This window comes from Carassius gibelio, chromosome A14, assembly GCF_023724105.1.
Source record: "Carassius gibelio isolate Cgi1373 ecotype wild population from Czech Republic chromosome A14, carGib1.2-hapl.c, whole genome shotgun sequence".
In the NCBI taxonomy this organism is placed as follows: Eukaryota; Metazoa; Chordata; class Actinopteri; order Cypriniformes; family Cyprinidae; genus Carassius; species Carassius gibelio.
In genome coordinates, this window is record NC_068384.1 from 13,698,789 (window position 1) to 13,715,102 (window position 16,314).

A 16,314-nucleotide genomic window follows, 5' to 3' on the forward strand; every position below is an offset into this window, starting at 1 on the left:
GTTAAGTAATTTATCCTTCAGTTATTCCTCTTTTGTTTGCAAAAGAGCTGCTTTAAAAAGGCAGATCGGCAACAAGATCGTGGAGGCGCCGGTGACAGCGGCTTGGAAATTCACAAATAAACGCTGGACACATTGTTGCCAAATTGGGCTACTTTAACAATATTGCAGCGGGTTGTTTTTCATGTCTGCTGGTTGAAGCGACCTCAGTGACGTGATATTTAGCCCCTGGAATGTGAATTTTATCAGGCAAAAACCTATAATTTACTCCTGGAACTCCTAGAATTTTTAACGGTGGACACCTCAAAACGCGATTGGGTTGTTTGTGTCAAGAAAACCTGGCAACCCTGGCTAGAGGAAGCACTGGGCACGTAGCTGGTCCCAGAGGGCGTACTGTCATGGAAAGTCCAAATTTGATTGGCTGATGATTCTGTCACTAATGCTCGTTACAAATCTGATTCGAGGTCTTTGAACTATAGGCAAGCTCTATCTGTAGTGCTGGCCACAGACTTTTTTTATGTAGGATATTCCTGTTCAGCATCATCGAAACTAATCATAGGCCATTTTGTGGACATTACACAAATGTAAATGATACTTAAATAATAATAAAAAATGTTTTTACATAATTTTATTTTTCATAGCGCAAGCAGAGACCGCCCACCACTGACTATAGGGTTGTTGTGTACACACACTGCCAACACATATTTCTGTTAGAACAACTTGTAAAAGTGCATGTAGCATCCGATGATCCCTTTAATAGTGAGTAAATGACAGAATTTAATTTTTTGAAAGAATTATCCCTTCAAGGAGGATGGGCAGGAAAAATTATGAAAAAAATAATAATAATAATGGTAGGTGTGCTTGAAGACAACCACTGGACCTCTCATCTGTCATAATGAAGAAATGAAAAGGGGCCCATGGTGAAGATGAAATATATGTAACCACTCTGAGGAAAGGCGTTGAGTCACTGGAAGCCCCTCAAAGCCTCAGCTGTTGTTTGTGGTCTTCAAGGCTACCTAAACCCTTGTATTTCACATCTAATTTCATGGTTGCCATGAAGAGCAAGTCTGTCTGTCTCACCCTTGACAACGGCTAATCCCTGAAAGTTAAGGTGGCCCTCCTTACCAAGACGACGGCATACCAAAGTCATCATGAAAAAGGCAGTATCCTCAACACTGATAATTAAAAATAAGAGCTTTTCATCTGCCTAACATTTATTAGCATCACTGACAAATGCCATTTGTGACCCTAGAGATGCTCATGAAAATATTGCAGTATTAGTTCATTTCATGTAGTTGTTCTTTAGTATTTTCAGACATTTTGTAGAAAGGTACTGTGAACATATTTCTACATACATGTTTATTTAAATATTGTTTGGTGGAAAAATAAAATCTTAAAGGTCCCCTTCTTCGTGATTCCATGTTTTAAACTTTAGTTAGTGTGTAATGTTGTTGTTAGAGTATAAACAAAATCTGTAAAATTCTAAAGCTCAAAGTTCAATGCCAAGCAAGATATTTGATTTAACACAATTCGCCTACAAAAAACGACCCGTTTGGACTACAGCCCTCTAGTTCCTGCAGGAATGACGTCACTAAAACAGTTTTTTTGACTAACCACCGCCCACATGAATTCACAATCAGGGGGCGTGGCCTTGTTGCGCTCCGACGTAGAAATAGGAAGAGCTGTTTGTGTTTGTCGCCATGTTGTTGAAACGCTGTTTTTTTTTTCATTTCTGAGTCCAATCATCTATGTTTGGGCTTCCCAGGAACGCTGTACTTTAATGGTTACAATTAATGGTTACAATTTATGTTTAACTCGTTCCCGAAAATTATAATCCACATGTAAAACTATGTGCAGCTCATTTAGCTGAGGACAACTTTCTCAATCTCAATCACTTTAATGCTGGATTTGCACAAAGATTATTCTTGAAAGATGGAGCAGTTCCCTCTTTGTCTGGAGAAGGCGTTGTTTATGGACCACAACCGGTAAGTGTATTTTATTATTTAAGTTGGTGCGTTTAACAGTTTCTGTAACTTATTACACAAAGGGCAACGCTGTTTAGCTTTGTTAACTAGATGTTAGGGCTGTGCAAAAAAACGAATGCGGTTTTCATGTGCATCTCCTCAGTAAAAACGCTCCTCCTGTGACTATAAATACATCTCCAGCACGTGCGTTCTAGCCCAATCGCGTTACCAGGAGGGCAGCCTGCTCTCAGCTGCTGTCGAATCACACCTCCATAAATAATAGTAAGACTAGAAAAAATGGAAAATGATTTTAGAAGATATATGAGATGATAATATTTGAAAAAGCAAAAAATATATGTATATATTTAAAAGGATAAACTAAACTAATAATGTATACCTAACGAAAAGTTAAAATTTTTGGGTTCAGTAAGACTTTTAGGTGGAAAAAACCTAAACTCACCTGGATTACCTTTATTTGATTTAAAAATACTAAATAAATTAAATAAATAAAATATGTATTGTGAAATATTACAATGAAAAATAACAGTTTTCTATTTCAATATATTTTTGGCAAAGCTGAATATTCAACAGCTATTACTCCAGTTTTTACATGAACTGTGGTCAGGTGCAATGGCGTTGCTGTAATCTGAGGAAAGAGAAAGGTTGCTAACGAGCGTCACACATCTGCTAACACTTAGCAAGATTTTGAACTCTGCCACGTCAGTGCAATAACCAACAGGTTCAAACACCGGACTCTCTGTTCATCTATAAAGGCCTACTGCTGTGAGATGAAAGACCTGGAAGAGCAAAGCCAAAACAGAAGACATACAAGTCTGCAAGGACAAATGAAAGCATCAACTATCACATGCCTTTACTTGAACATTTATAAAGAGAATGGATTTAGGTTGGCCCCAACAATCATGAAAATTACAACAGCACTGAGTTTTATTTGCAGAGTTTAATAGCAGTCGATTTTGAGTTATTTCCCATGAGAACTTTGTGTTCATCATACACTTTGCTACATATGATATCTGATTTTCTGTTTAACCTTCATGATTATTAAGCTGCTGTCAGGACAGTTTAATTGTGCGTAATTCAGGGCTATGTTTTGGTACCTCAGGCACTAGTGATCCCAATTCATATGGAGAATTAATATTCCTCCATTTTATTCATATTTTAGATAGTATATGTGTGTGTGCAGCAACATAGCAATAATATATATATATATATATATATATATATATATATATATATATATATATATATATATATATATATATATATATATATATATGTTCTCAGCTCATATTTGTAACTCTTGGATGTGTGGTTGGGGCCTGCTGTGGTCCTTCTGTTCACATGGCACCACCTTGTGGATAACATCTCATTAAGCCTCTTAAGGAGAATAAAAAAAGAGGCCACTAATAAAAACACTATTAAAGCATCAGGTGAATTAGAGTGACCTGACCTATAAGTAGCATAAGGACTCAAAAGAGTTGTCCAAAACTTTCCAGCAGATTAAAATAAATTACAACAGGTAATGAAGCAGAAAGAATTTATTATCAACCATAGATAGGAAAATACATTAGTGTAAAGGAACGTCTATTTACAGATCTCTAGAAATAAGAATACAGAGAACAGAGAGAAAATAGTTGTTTACCATTCTTTTCCAGAGATTTTTTAAAGAGCTGCCTTTTTCAGATTTTATTCGAGATTTAACATTCATTGAATATCAAGAAAACTTTTATCAGTCTTATTATTATTATTATGGATGTGTATCTCTGCTGGCTTTATCTTGAATGGTAAACAAGAGTTGATCCCATGTACTACACAATGGTATGTACAGTGTTAAATCACAGAGAAACTACTGCAATTGACATTGGCCACTATATGAAACAGAAGTGTTCTGAGATAAAAAATAAAAAAGATCCAGATAATTATAAAAAAAAAAGGTCCAGCTAATGATATTATATTATAAAAGTTTGTCATAATATAAAGGCTAAAGCAGAAAGAAAGCAAGAGGTAATGAAAAATAAATGGAAGGACAGTAAAGAAAGACTTGATCCATTAATTGCAGTTTCTTAATATCAAAGCATAGATGTTGGATATGCACTACTAAAATTAAGATTTTTATTTTATTATTATTCATTTAATGTCTTTGTCCGGGAAGGATAATTTGAAAATGTAAACACAAGGGTCTCTAAATTTAGTTTCAATTACCAATATTACTTTCTAAGCAGCAATCATCAAGTACAATCACTTATCACTGATTGCACCAATATTAAGTCAAATACTTCAACGTACGGTTTAATTTAAGCAAGACACCATCTCCGACAACACCTGGTGTCAATCAGCTCTCCATCACAACATTCAGTTACACAAAGAAGTTGTCTACTAACAAGCAGGACGATCTACAGATTTAACATCATCTGTCTTTCTACCATTCAGTCAGAAAAGTAAATCTGTTATAGGACCAATAATCAATGTTATAATTTATGAAACAGATCATTAAACACAAATAGACACCAATAATGCAGGATAATTCATTATATACACATACTCAACACTATTGATTTGTTTTGTAGAAAGGAAATATGCAATACACATTTTATTCACACTTTACAAAAAACTAATCTCATTTCTACTAATACCTTTAACAAATCATGGTCACTTAAGACAAAACAAAACGCTGAAGAATATTGTGAAGAGGCCCCAAATAACAAGACTGCTCTGGCTCTTACTGCACAAACAAAACAAGATGTGAAAACCATACTGCTGCATAGTTAAAAGAAACTGATTAGTGACATGTTAAATGTGTGATGGTCAGGCTGATGTCAGTTTAGTGAACCAAAGGACATCAACAACAAATAGACCACTGCCAGACATCATTTACAAATCACAGAGATGATCATTTGGTCCAAAGGCTCCGAACTAAAGGTTTTATTCAAAATAAAAATCCCACATGGAAGTACCATATGAGGACAATCTAACTCATGCAATTGGCTTCAGAAGAACAAGTCAAACTGGCACTACACAGGAAAGATTATGGCTATATAATATGAATATGAAAATGTAAGTGTATCAGACTTGAAAATGTTTGGTGCCATTTAAATCAAATTTGGATAACTAAAGATCAAAACATTCTTAGTACCTGATTTCTACAGACTCTTCAACCTCACAGAGATGGAGATACATTGATAGCATAACGCAATCTAAAAGAAAACTACAGATTTTTTTTTTTTTTGACCAGTGGATGGGAAGTTGCTCACCGAAGAGTGTGCAGGACAGATACACCGCTGCAAGATATATAGAAATGGCAGAAGTGTTATTGACTTGACTTCACACAGACAGATGGCATGTTATGGAGCTTTGCGATTCCCCTCCCTGTATGTATACATGTATACGACACGAGACACGCTGAAATAATATCTTGAGATGAACGATTGGATTGACAAGAATAGCATGTACTCTGAAATTTACAAAGGAAAATAAATGAGTGCAAAATGAGCTATGAGTGCAAAAGTATGGCAGTGAGAACCAGAAACAACCTATTTGTCTTTTACACAAGCTGGTATGCTTAGATTCATTTTGATAAAAATGTACAATACAATATAAATTTGGATCATAATTTATTCTTGGTACAAAAAACAAAAGAAAACATAAAAAAAACAAAAAAACATTCTTGCATGTGGCTCATATACAATCAGGTCAAGCTTTAATCTGTCCATTTATATATATTTGATTAAGTTTTGTACAAAGACCTGGGAGGACCTTTCTGATACAATATAGGTGGTGGCTACGGCTAGGTCAGAGCAGTACTAGCCTTAAGGACAGTGCTACAGATCTTTCCAGGATGTGTGTAATGAGAGGATAAAAAGGTATGGGAAATCCTTTTCAACACAATACAGTGAGAAATCGCTGGTTAAAAGACTCCCTGGTTAGTCTTCTTATATAAAACCTCCCTTTCTAATAAAAATCTCCTGTTTATAAACACAGTGAGAGCAAGCGCAGCTTAAATTATTCACATAGCCTGTCGTACAAGGAAACAAAGAGAGCCAGCCTCCATAGAACGGGTTAAAAGAAAAGTGTGCAAAAAGTATAGCCGCGGAATCAAAACATCTAAAATAATTTGGTTTACCTTTAGCACGATTAAGTTCACACCTTTCCAACAACCACCTGAGGGAGAAGGACAAATAAGTGCTTTTTTTATGTTGTCTAAGCTTGTTTAAAAACATGCTGTAACCGTGCCCTCGCTTAGAACATCTAAAACGTTCTAGATATTGCACCATTGATGGGAGAGTAAAAACATCAGGAGAAGAAGCACCGATGTAAAGCGAGTTTCAGCACCACACTAGTGGAAAAGCTCTCTTCCACTCGCCTTTCCATTTGGGGATAGATTTGACTTAGAGTTTGATCTGTAAAACACATCGGTCACTCATCCAAAGGAGAGTTACACAAGTGTGTAAGAAATCAAATACAACTGCAAGTCTGAGTGGAAATTTTACTTTAAAGAACATGTTTAAATTGACGCTGAATTAAAAAAAAAAAAAAAAAAGATGAATGCTTATTTGCAGGACCAAAATTGCAGCAATGTCTGTTTGTTAGTATTAAAGTCTGACCGTAAAAGCAGTTTAATTAGTCTGCAATTCCTTTGAGTGTGTGACCAAATGAGTTACCCTTCTCTTACATTTTGGACACATTTCATGCACACAAGCGATGCCCAACAACTGAAAGTATGACAATATCAGCCTATGGGAGGAAATAATGCAACAAATATATATATATAAATAAATATAAAAGCAGCTACAGCTTAACAAATAGTAAAAAACAAAAACTCCCTGACAAATAGAAACATGTTGGACCCTAACAAAGTAATAAAGACAGTAGAGAGAGAAAAAAAAGAGAATGAATATATATATATATATATATATATATATATATATATATATATATATATATATATATATATATATATATATATATATATATATATATATAAATAAATTGCTTAGAGGTTTCATTGTTTTTTTTTTGTTTTTTTTCAGAAAACTTATAAGAACTGTAACTCTGCAGCGCCACCTGTGGCCAGACGGGCTCACTACCTGTGCCCAGCTAAGTGGACTCCATTGAGAAGGGGAGTATAAGGCAGGACCAACTCCAGTTGTGCAAACAGGGAGAAGTGATCTGAGGGGATGTGAGGGTGTGGGCAACCACTGATATTGTTCTCCAGGAGCCAGTTTGTGTCCAAAGGCCTGAGGACACCCAGCACGTTCAGTTGTGGTCTGGAGTAGAAGATGTAGTCAATGACACCCTAAAATGGGTTTAAAAAAAGGGAGTTGTGAAAATGCATCGTTGAATCACAATAAACAATTCATTATTTCTGCTCATGTTACGGTACACTGCAGAGCAAGCAACAGCGCAATGTAACATATTTCCAATGTCAAGTGCTTTTTCTGTCATAAAGTATAATACTGGACCAAGAGATTGAGACACAAAAATAGGTACTATTGATCATGTAGAAATAATAACTAGATTTTATTGTAAAGTTGTCTTGGTACCAAAGTATTTGACATGGCTAGTCGTACACTCTAAACAATGGCTGTCACTTTGAGCTCAACGTACTTGCCTTGAAGTCAAAAGTGTAATTGGTGTAAGGCATAAGCACGTTCTCATAGGCACTCTTCAGCTTGAAACCATGTGTGATCCTCCCGTTAGATGTGCCGTTTTTGCCGTTGCAGTTGAAGTTGGTCAGACTGTCACTGTAGCGCAGCTCCTTGAAGTCTTTGTGTGTGCAGTCCACCCCACCTGTGCTCAGGTACTCCACAACACCTACAATCAGATTTGAAACTCATTAAACATGTCTGACCAACATACGTGTATCAAACACAACAAGAACTAAAAAAAAAATCAACCTGATTTACTTTAATAAATATAATTGGCCTTTTGTTTCATATGTGCTTGAAAATATATATATATAAATTATTAAATCAAAAGTTAAGTAAATAAAAAAAAAATGTGTCTAATTAATTTAAAGCATGAAGCTTACACAATTTAACCAAAATGTATTAAAATCAGAAATCAGCTGTTGTTGTTTTTTTGGTGTGCATACCTAATCAGTTTCATTCATAAAACTTCAGATATTTAATTTGAAATATTTACATTTAAATATGATTAACTGTACAGCCCTACTTTTATTTAATTGATCCAAATTTTGCCAAATTCTGTGACATTCAGAATTATACTGTAAATTCAATTTTTATGACCGGATTCCATGCTTCCCAAGATCATGTCACAATGAGCAAGAAAGTAGTTATTCCTGTTAAACTCACAACAGTTACTCATCTGTTTCAAGACTCTAAAACGCCTCTATCAACACAAACACTTTGCATGTCTTTGGCTTTAAGAAGGTTTACCCGAGTCAGGAAGTGAGTTGAGGTCGGCACAAAGCACCAAAGGGATGCTGCTGGTTTCTCCAGATACGGAGGACAGCTTCAGACTACAGGAGGCTTTGTCTATGATATTCTTCACCTCTGACAGGAACATCATGGTCTGCACCAGCTTCACATCAGAATATTCTGGGTCCCAATGCATGTGAGCATTTGCCACTAGAAGGAGCTGTTTCTCCATAGCAAGGGTAGATTTCCCTGCTGTAGAAAAATAGGGAAACAATTGGAAAATGTTTTATAAAGACATTGTTTTCAATTAAAATCTGACTGGATGAGCCTAATGTAGTGAAATATATAATAAATTAAACATATTACAATAATTACACAGCTTTTTGGAAATGGTGTGGAAAATAGGAAATTACATTTGCAAAAGTTTTTATATTTTGCAATTCATATTATCAGTGGAGACTTGCTATACAGTAAACTTCACTGAATTTAACATTTTAACATTTCATTTATAGAGCATATTTAAATTTAGCTTACACTGACAAAGATGCTGTGCAGAGCAATCATAAAATAAAGAAAAATAAAAAATGTTACTAATCTATTACTTAAGTTAATAATCAGGAAAATTTATATAATAAAGAAGTGCCTTAAGACTAGATTTAAAGACAGAAATAGAAGAAGCACTCGTGATGTCAGGTGGCAGCGACTTTCAACTGATTCCATAACCGCGGAGCAGCAACTTCACAAAGGCCTTGTCACCTTTAAGTTTAAGTTGTGACCGTGAGACATATAAAAGAGCTTTATTGGCCGATCTGAGGGATTTAGAAGCTGAATTAAAAATAATAATAAGATCAGAGGTGTAAGATGGGGCTTGTCCATTATGAGCTTTAAAAGAAGCTAAAATCGGAGCTAAAATTATATATATATATTTTTTTTAACAACTGAGCTCATTTGCTTTTCAAGACAAAGCAAAGAGTCAAAAACACCTAAACATTTTGGATGTGACTTAACTTAAGACGTAAGATTGACCAAATAACTGGCTATAGAGTTTCTGCTTTTGAAAGGACCAAAGATAATCTAATGCTCACCACAACCACTTACAAAAACAGTAATATTGTGAAATATTACAATTCTTTTTATGCAATTTATTCCTGTGATGGCAAAGCTGAATTTCAGGAATGTCACATAATCCTTCAGAAATCATTCTAATATGCTGATATGGTTAAAGACAGTTGTGCGGTTCAGTTTTTTTTAAAGAAAATCTTCAATGTCACTTTTTATCAATTGAATGTGTCCTTGCAAAATAAATAAATAAATATTCATTTTTATTTATTTATTAAAAATAACATCATACCACATGACCACAAACACTAGTGTACACTATTGTATAATCTTTTCTACAGTACAAATTAATAATAATATAATATTTTTTGCATTATGATAAAAAGAATAAGGCAGGAGGGTGCTTAACTATCTTGAAAATAATGTCACAATGCAAAAAATCTGAATTGTGCAGATACTCACACGACAACTCTATTAACTCCTCCTTTAGCTCAAGCAACACAGCCACTCCAATGTTGTCTTTGGTCATGACACGATTCAGCATAGCCTCTGAGCCCTCTGAATTGGCCATAGCCAGCTGGTTAAACTCTACTGTGTGTTTCTGCACCATGCTGAACCTAAAAACAAAGAAGAAAAAAATCAAGTTCCATGAGTTCATTCAAAACAACACTGAATCAAACCTCTGAGACAGAGTCTGATACCACACTTCTCAACCATTGAGTCTTACTTTACTCACTTTTCAATCTTGTAGAATATTGCACATCCATCTACATGTTTCCTGTCCGATTCAGACATGGTTCTGGCCCGGGATTTTGGGCTGAAGAATCCATCATATCCCCGTTTAGTCAGCTCCAAAAGGAAGTAGTTGTAATACTGCTCTGTCTCCACTTCCTGCGTATGACACAGCAGACTAAGGCTGCATTTACACTGCAGGTCTTGATGCCCAAATCCGATTTTCTGACTATATCTGGTTTTTTTGACGACCCGCTTACATAATCTTTTAAAAGTGACCCATATCCAATTTTTGCATTTACACTATGCACTGCTAAAAAAGAAAAGCACGAAATACAATGGATGCAGATGCGAATAAAATAAAATGCAAATTAAAATTTGGGGAATATCCGATTTGTCTGCTTACATGGCACACGCAAATGCACGTATCCAATTCATTGCCACATATGAATGAGGCCTGAATCCGATCTGAGAATATCGGAATCCATGCGTTTTTTTCCTGCTTACACGTTCACCGGTCATATCCGATCTGTGCCACATTAGAGGAAAAAATCGGAATTGGGTCACTTGAACGATGCAGTGTATATGTGGCCTAAGTGACTCTGACAAACAGTACTGTAGGGGTATACATGAATTGACTATTCAGAGCTACCTGTTGTGAATCACTGAACTAAAATAAAGTGACCTTTAAAGAAACAAAACGCAAAGAGAGCACTTCATCTATTAGGACAGGCACACTCAAATACACCAGAAGGTTATCAGTGGCTTATCATGTGAAACAAGAATAAGAATTTACAATATATATATATATATATATATATATATATATATATATATATATATATATATATATATATATATATATATATGTGTGTGTGTGTGTGTGTGTGTGTGTGTATATGTATATATATATATATATATATATATATATATATATATATATATATATATATATATATAAAATTACATTAAACGCATTTCAGTTATGATACATTCTAAAGAGCTTTAAAGACTGACTAGCCATTTTGGATGGTCTGAGACGTTGTAATTGTACTGCACATTTTGCTAATAAGAAGTAACCACAAGCTATGAAATTCTAGTACAGCTGCATTAGAAATTTAGGATTACATAAGTTCTTATACCTGTAAGCTGATAATATCTGCATTGCAACTGACGATCTCCTGCATAATGGACTTTTTCCTGTAGCTCCAGTTAAGGGCCCAGGAAGGGCAGTAGCCGTAGAGCTGGCGTGTGGCGTACTTATCACACAGCACATTATAGCACATCACAGTTAACAGAGCTGATGAAGCAAAGAGGAGAAAGAAGGATTAGGCAAAGTGTCCTTAGATTTTAAATGATGTTACACTATTAAAAAAAAAAAAAAACTAAAAAAAACATCTACCGGTTGGTCTTGTCCTTTCAGGCTCCTGCAGCACAATCCAGGACCTGGACGGAGGGGGCTCTGTTGGGATTGAAAAGACAAAGCATATCTATTTCAGGATAATAATGTGAATCAGCTGTGCAGTTTTAAGTAATATTTTCTAATTGAACATAAAAAAAAAAAAGCTTTTAAAAAGCCACACTGACAATGATTTTAGAATTTAGAATCAAATCTGTGAATCTAAACAGGTTTAAAACAAATTAGTGCTACACAAAACTAATACATTATTTGATTTATTAAACCATCATACATAAACTACAATTCAAAAGTTCGGGATCAGAACGTTTTTGTTAAATGAAACTATTATTAAAATAAATACAGTTTTTCAGCAAAGAGATATTAAATTGATCAAAAGTGAAAGTAATAACAAGGGATGTAACGATTAACCGCGAGCTGATTGAAAATCGATGTAAATATGTGATGATTCAAATTGGTTGAGATGCTAAACAATCTACATTCATTTAGGGGTAGGAGTTTATATGTATGTCTGTCTGAGGGGAACTTACTGTCTTTAGAAAAGTTTAGATGGTATTTCTTCTTTTCATCTTGACACTGTATAATGCATATTTAAGTTCATAAGTGCAGCGTTAATGTTGCATGCATGCAGCATCTTTGTTTGGATCATGATTAAAATGCAGTGGTTGCCTCTCAATTTAAATGGAAGGAGCACAGACAAAGCCTTATTCTGTTTATATGAAAGTATTTAATTCATTTGTGTAACATTTATTATTCGATTTTTCGCCTTGTTTTAAAATGTAAATTTATTTTTGTAATTTATTACACTTTGTTATTTTGCAGATGCTTTTATCCGAAGCGACATACAAATGAGGACAATAAAAGCAATCGAAACCAAGAAAAGAACAATAATATGCAAGTGCTATATTAGTATATTATAATACTGTTATATTTACATTTTCTGAAAGAAACATGCAGCATTTTTTTCCAAGCAATAATAAAAGGACACATTTAATCTATAATTTGTCTTAAATCTCATTTTGTAAAAAAAAAAAAAAAAAAATTGGAATCAAATCGAATCGTGAAATTAAAATTGTGAATCGAATCGTGTTTTTTTTTAAATTAAGATCATTTCAAAATGTGAATGTTTTTACTTTTATCTGTAAATAATAACAATGAACGCAGACTTGATAAGCACAAGATACATATTTCAAAAACAAAAAAATGCAATGCAACTGACCTTTCAAAATTTGAAACTGTAATATAACAAATAGTTGCAAGAAAAAAAAGACATATGACACAAGTCCTTGGGAAATTTCACATTAAATCCCCCCCAAAAATCTTCATCAACATACTGTAAATACTTGATAGATCACGCAACACTAACAGTGAATATTACTTCACTTGGACAACAGTCCATGACACTATATCAAAATACCTTAAAAAAAAAAAAAAACATAGACTAATTAACTGTTTAGTAACTTTCTGTGACACCTACTGCGCTTGATAGCACCAGCAAGATTGTCCAAAAGGTAGTTCAGCAGTTGCCGGGTACCATCTGGCTCCTGGTAGAGAGTCATAATTTCTTGAGTGAGTGGATTGCCTGCAGAGACACACACAAACAATCAGCAGGAAACATTCTCAACACAGTGAGGATGTCAACCACCAGAACGATGACCACTCACCTTTCAACCCCAGTGTTTGTAACTGAAACAGTTTCCCCAATTCGAACGGCAGAACCCGCAACTGGTTGTTATTTAAAAGTAGTTCCCTGTGGAAACCATGAAACAAAAGTGAAAACTAATAATATACAAGCTTCGTGCTTAGATAATTTTTATAATTATAATAATAATAATAAATAAAACTTCTCAGTAAAATCTTGACCAACGTATTATCACAACTCTCATGTCATTTGTGATGACTGAATAAGGACTTTTTTAAAATCATTGTTAACATTTATGATAATCATAACAAATACGATTTGTAAACATTACTGAATAAGCTAACATGAACTAACAAACAACTATTTTTTACAGCACTTGTTTAACTTTGCTAATGTCACTTATGGAAAATACAATTATTTATACTTTACATTTTATATTCAGCAACACTTTTGATTTAAACAAATGTATTAAAATGTTTAAATTAACTCAAATTAATAAATGCTGTAAAAGTATTGTTCATATTAACTAATGTAATAAAACCAAAATATATTTTAAAAAGCACTTTAAAATAATTTACAAGTGTGTTGTACAATTTCAAAAAAAAAAAAAAAGTTAAAGAAGATTGAAAAAAAAAATCTGCTCAAACCTAATGGTCATTAATAACAGTTCACAAGTTTACTAAAATAAACAAATGAAACTTTATTTTGAAGTGTTAACAAATAATTTATTCAAAGAGATAATTGTTTTTAAGAATTGCAAATATTTAAAAAATTATAACAAACTATTTCATAAATTCACTATTTACATTTATAACACTGAGATAAGGAAATCCTGGAAATCACAATTTCAAAATTCCCTGACATTTTCATGACTGTGGAAACCCTGTCTGGAGTGATCTAGTTTCATCAAATGTGCTCATGAAAACATTAACGGCCTTTTTCCATTTTTTTCCCCCTCTTTGCTGTAAACACGTTAAATGGAACAAATGATCCATGGAAAGAATAACGCAGCTTTCGCTCCAAGCAGCTCACCTGAGAGACACCATGTTGCCAAGCTCTGCTGGCAGGCTCCTGATCTTATTGGATGACAGGTCCAAGAACACAAGGTTGTGCAGCTTGGTAATTTCAGGTGGGATGCGTGACAGGGAGTTGTCACTGAGGTGCAGAGCAGTGAGGTGAGTGAGCGACCAAAGGCTCGAGCTGAGACTCCGAACATTACCTGAGACATACAACAAACATTAATAAAAATATCTGCTTTGTTACTATGTTTCACTTTCATTGTAGAAGCGATCTGAATTTGAGATTTCTCTCAGAGGGTTTAATTTCAGACATACCAGTTATTTCAAGGCCGTCCCAGTTGGATTTTTTCCCACTGTTTGCCTCCTCACTGGACATGATCGTGTACATTCGCCTGGAATCAGGCGGGTCATATTTCTCTTTGGGCATTCCTAGACCCCTGTAAGGTACAAATACTTAATCAGATTTATATTACAAGACAAATTATTTGCATGGCATGATTCAGACATCTCAAAGCCTGTTTACAATCCAAACAAGAACACAGCTGTTTATTTTCTGAGTATAATATGTATGATGTGCATATGCAGATACTAGTTTGATGTTGTGTAGTGATTGTTGCTGCTGTCTTGCAAGCAAACAATAACTATCACTCATTCTTATATTCTGATTTTGTCTAAAGACATTTCATATAATTATTATCAACGTTGAAAACTGTTTTTGCAGCTATGTATTTTACTAATAACTCGGATACATAAGCATTCAAAATGTTAAAATGTTTTCCTTTATATAACAAGCATTTAATTAAAAGTAAAATATAAACAGGCAGCTAAATGACCTCGCTAACTGGAACTGTCAAAACAAACCTAACTTGACAACTAAGTTACTAGCTCCTTACAAGAACTAAGCACACGTTGCACACGTTGCACACGTTACACACACACAACCACGCTAATTAGTTGACATCATATTTAAACGATTTTGAGCATGTCAAAGAAAACTTAGTAGAAATGCCACAAAGCACGCAAGCTAATAAACAACTAGCTTTTTGCTATGCTAATGGCCCAGTTAAACTCATCAATACTATAATACACGGACTTCACAAAGTGACATTACATGAAATATCATACACTTGCAAAAGTAATGTGCATCCACTGCGTCTGTTTACTGAAGAACTAATATTTTCCCACAGCTATCAGCATTAGCCATAAGCTGCTAAAGGTGCAGCCTTCTAAAAGATTTAACATATATTCTAAATTAACACTTGAATAGGTGTTCAGTAAAATGTTTAGGGAATACTGTACACGTTTTAAAAATAATAATTGCTTATAATATTATCTGCATATGAACGAAGAGAGACTAACTAGTGTGTAGCTATAGCTAACTTAGAAACAAACACAAATGGGGACTCATATCAGCAGGAAGTCTTTAGAAATAATATTTCAGAATTACCTTCAATAGCATAACAACTCCTAGAGTCAGCTCTGTGTCTCATTCGGCGTTAATTCATTCGCTCGTGTGGCTGTGCAGCTACGGGAGGCAGCGCAGCATCATGGCGGAGGGGTTTTGTGCAGCTGTTGTGCTGCTCTCCAAAACAACAAGGGTCCATGTGTCCATATCGAGCTGCTCGTTTCTGTCTCAAATCCTAGAGAGCTGCCCACACAGAACGCACCTGTGGGCCTAGAAAATGTTGTCTTTGTATGCAGCTCGTTAGAATTTGAGACGTAGTCATTCTTCTTCTACCGTTTCATTCTTAATGTTGACTAATACTTTTTGGATGGAACATGCTCTGAACGTGTAAGTTATTGATGTAGATCATTTGCAGCGAATGAACAGAGGGGAACATCTTAATTTTCTTATTTTTAAGGTATGAATAAATTATGATTTTGGACTTCGACTTTGGGCGAACTATACATTTTGCACACAAAACAATTTAAAATGTCGAAACATAAATGAAATGCCACACAATTCCTTGAAAACCATATACAGTAAGCAGGTGCACAGGAATTTATAAGTTATAAGTCTGACAAAAACACCACACACTGCTATAGCTTGCAAAAAAAAAAAAAATATTTCAATGCAACATTTGAAATC

General features: G+C 34.5%; 1 protein-coding gene across 2 annotated transcripts; it reads right to left on the reverse strand.

The window, feature by feature from the left end:
- Positions 1-3,499: 3,499 nt before the first annotated feature.
- On the reverse strand, positions 3,500-15,954 carry LOC128027568 (CCR4-NOT transcription complex subunit 6). 2 transcript variants are annotated; one of them, XM_052615297.1, is made up of 12 exons: positions 15,673-15,949; positions 14,541-14,662; positions 14,239-14,425; positions 13,229-13,314; positions 13,042-13,146; positions 11,550-11,609; positions 11,290-11,447; positions 10,152-10,306; positions 9,878-10,032; positions 8,375-8,608; positions 7,588-7,790; positions 3,500-7,272 (listed from the first exon to the last, which is right to left on the reverse strand). In XM_052615297.1, exons 2-12 carry the CDS (start codon positions 14,650-14,652, stop codon positions 7,060-7,062), a joined length of 1,668 nt encoding a protein of 555 aa, XP_052471257.1. In that variant the 5' UTR covers positions 14,653-14,662; positions 15,673-15,949; the 3' UTR covers positions 3,500-7,059. The 2 variants fall into 2 exon arrangements, with proteins under 2 accessions (XP_052471257.1, XP_052471258.1); XM_052615298.1 differs by having other exon boundaries at positions 7,130-7,272; positions 7,584-7,790; positions 15,673-15,954.
- Between the last annotated feature and the right edge of the window lie 360 nt (positions 15,955-16,314).

What these genes read in the sequence shown, in the direction of transcription:
- LOC128027568 (XM_052615297.1), bottom strand. Translation starts at nt 14,652, where the DNA reads ATGCCCAAAGAGAAATATGACCCGCCTGATTCCAGGCGAATGTACACG. An exon ending in GGACGGCCTTGAAATAACTG is followed by an intron (nt 14,426 to 14,540) that starts GTATGTCTGAAA and finishes TGTATGTCTCAG; the next exon opens with GTAATGTTCGGAGTCTCAGC. An exon ending in GGAGTTAATAGAGTTGTCGT is followed by an intron (nt 8,609 to 9,877) that starts GTGAGTATCTGC and finishes ATTTTTCTACAG; the next exon opens with CAGGGAAATCTACCCTTGCT.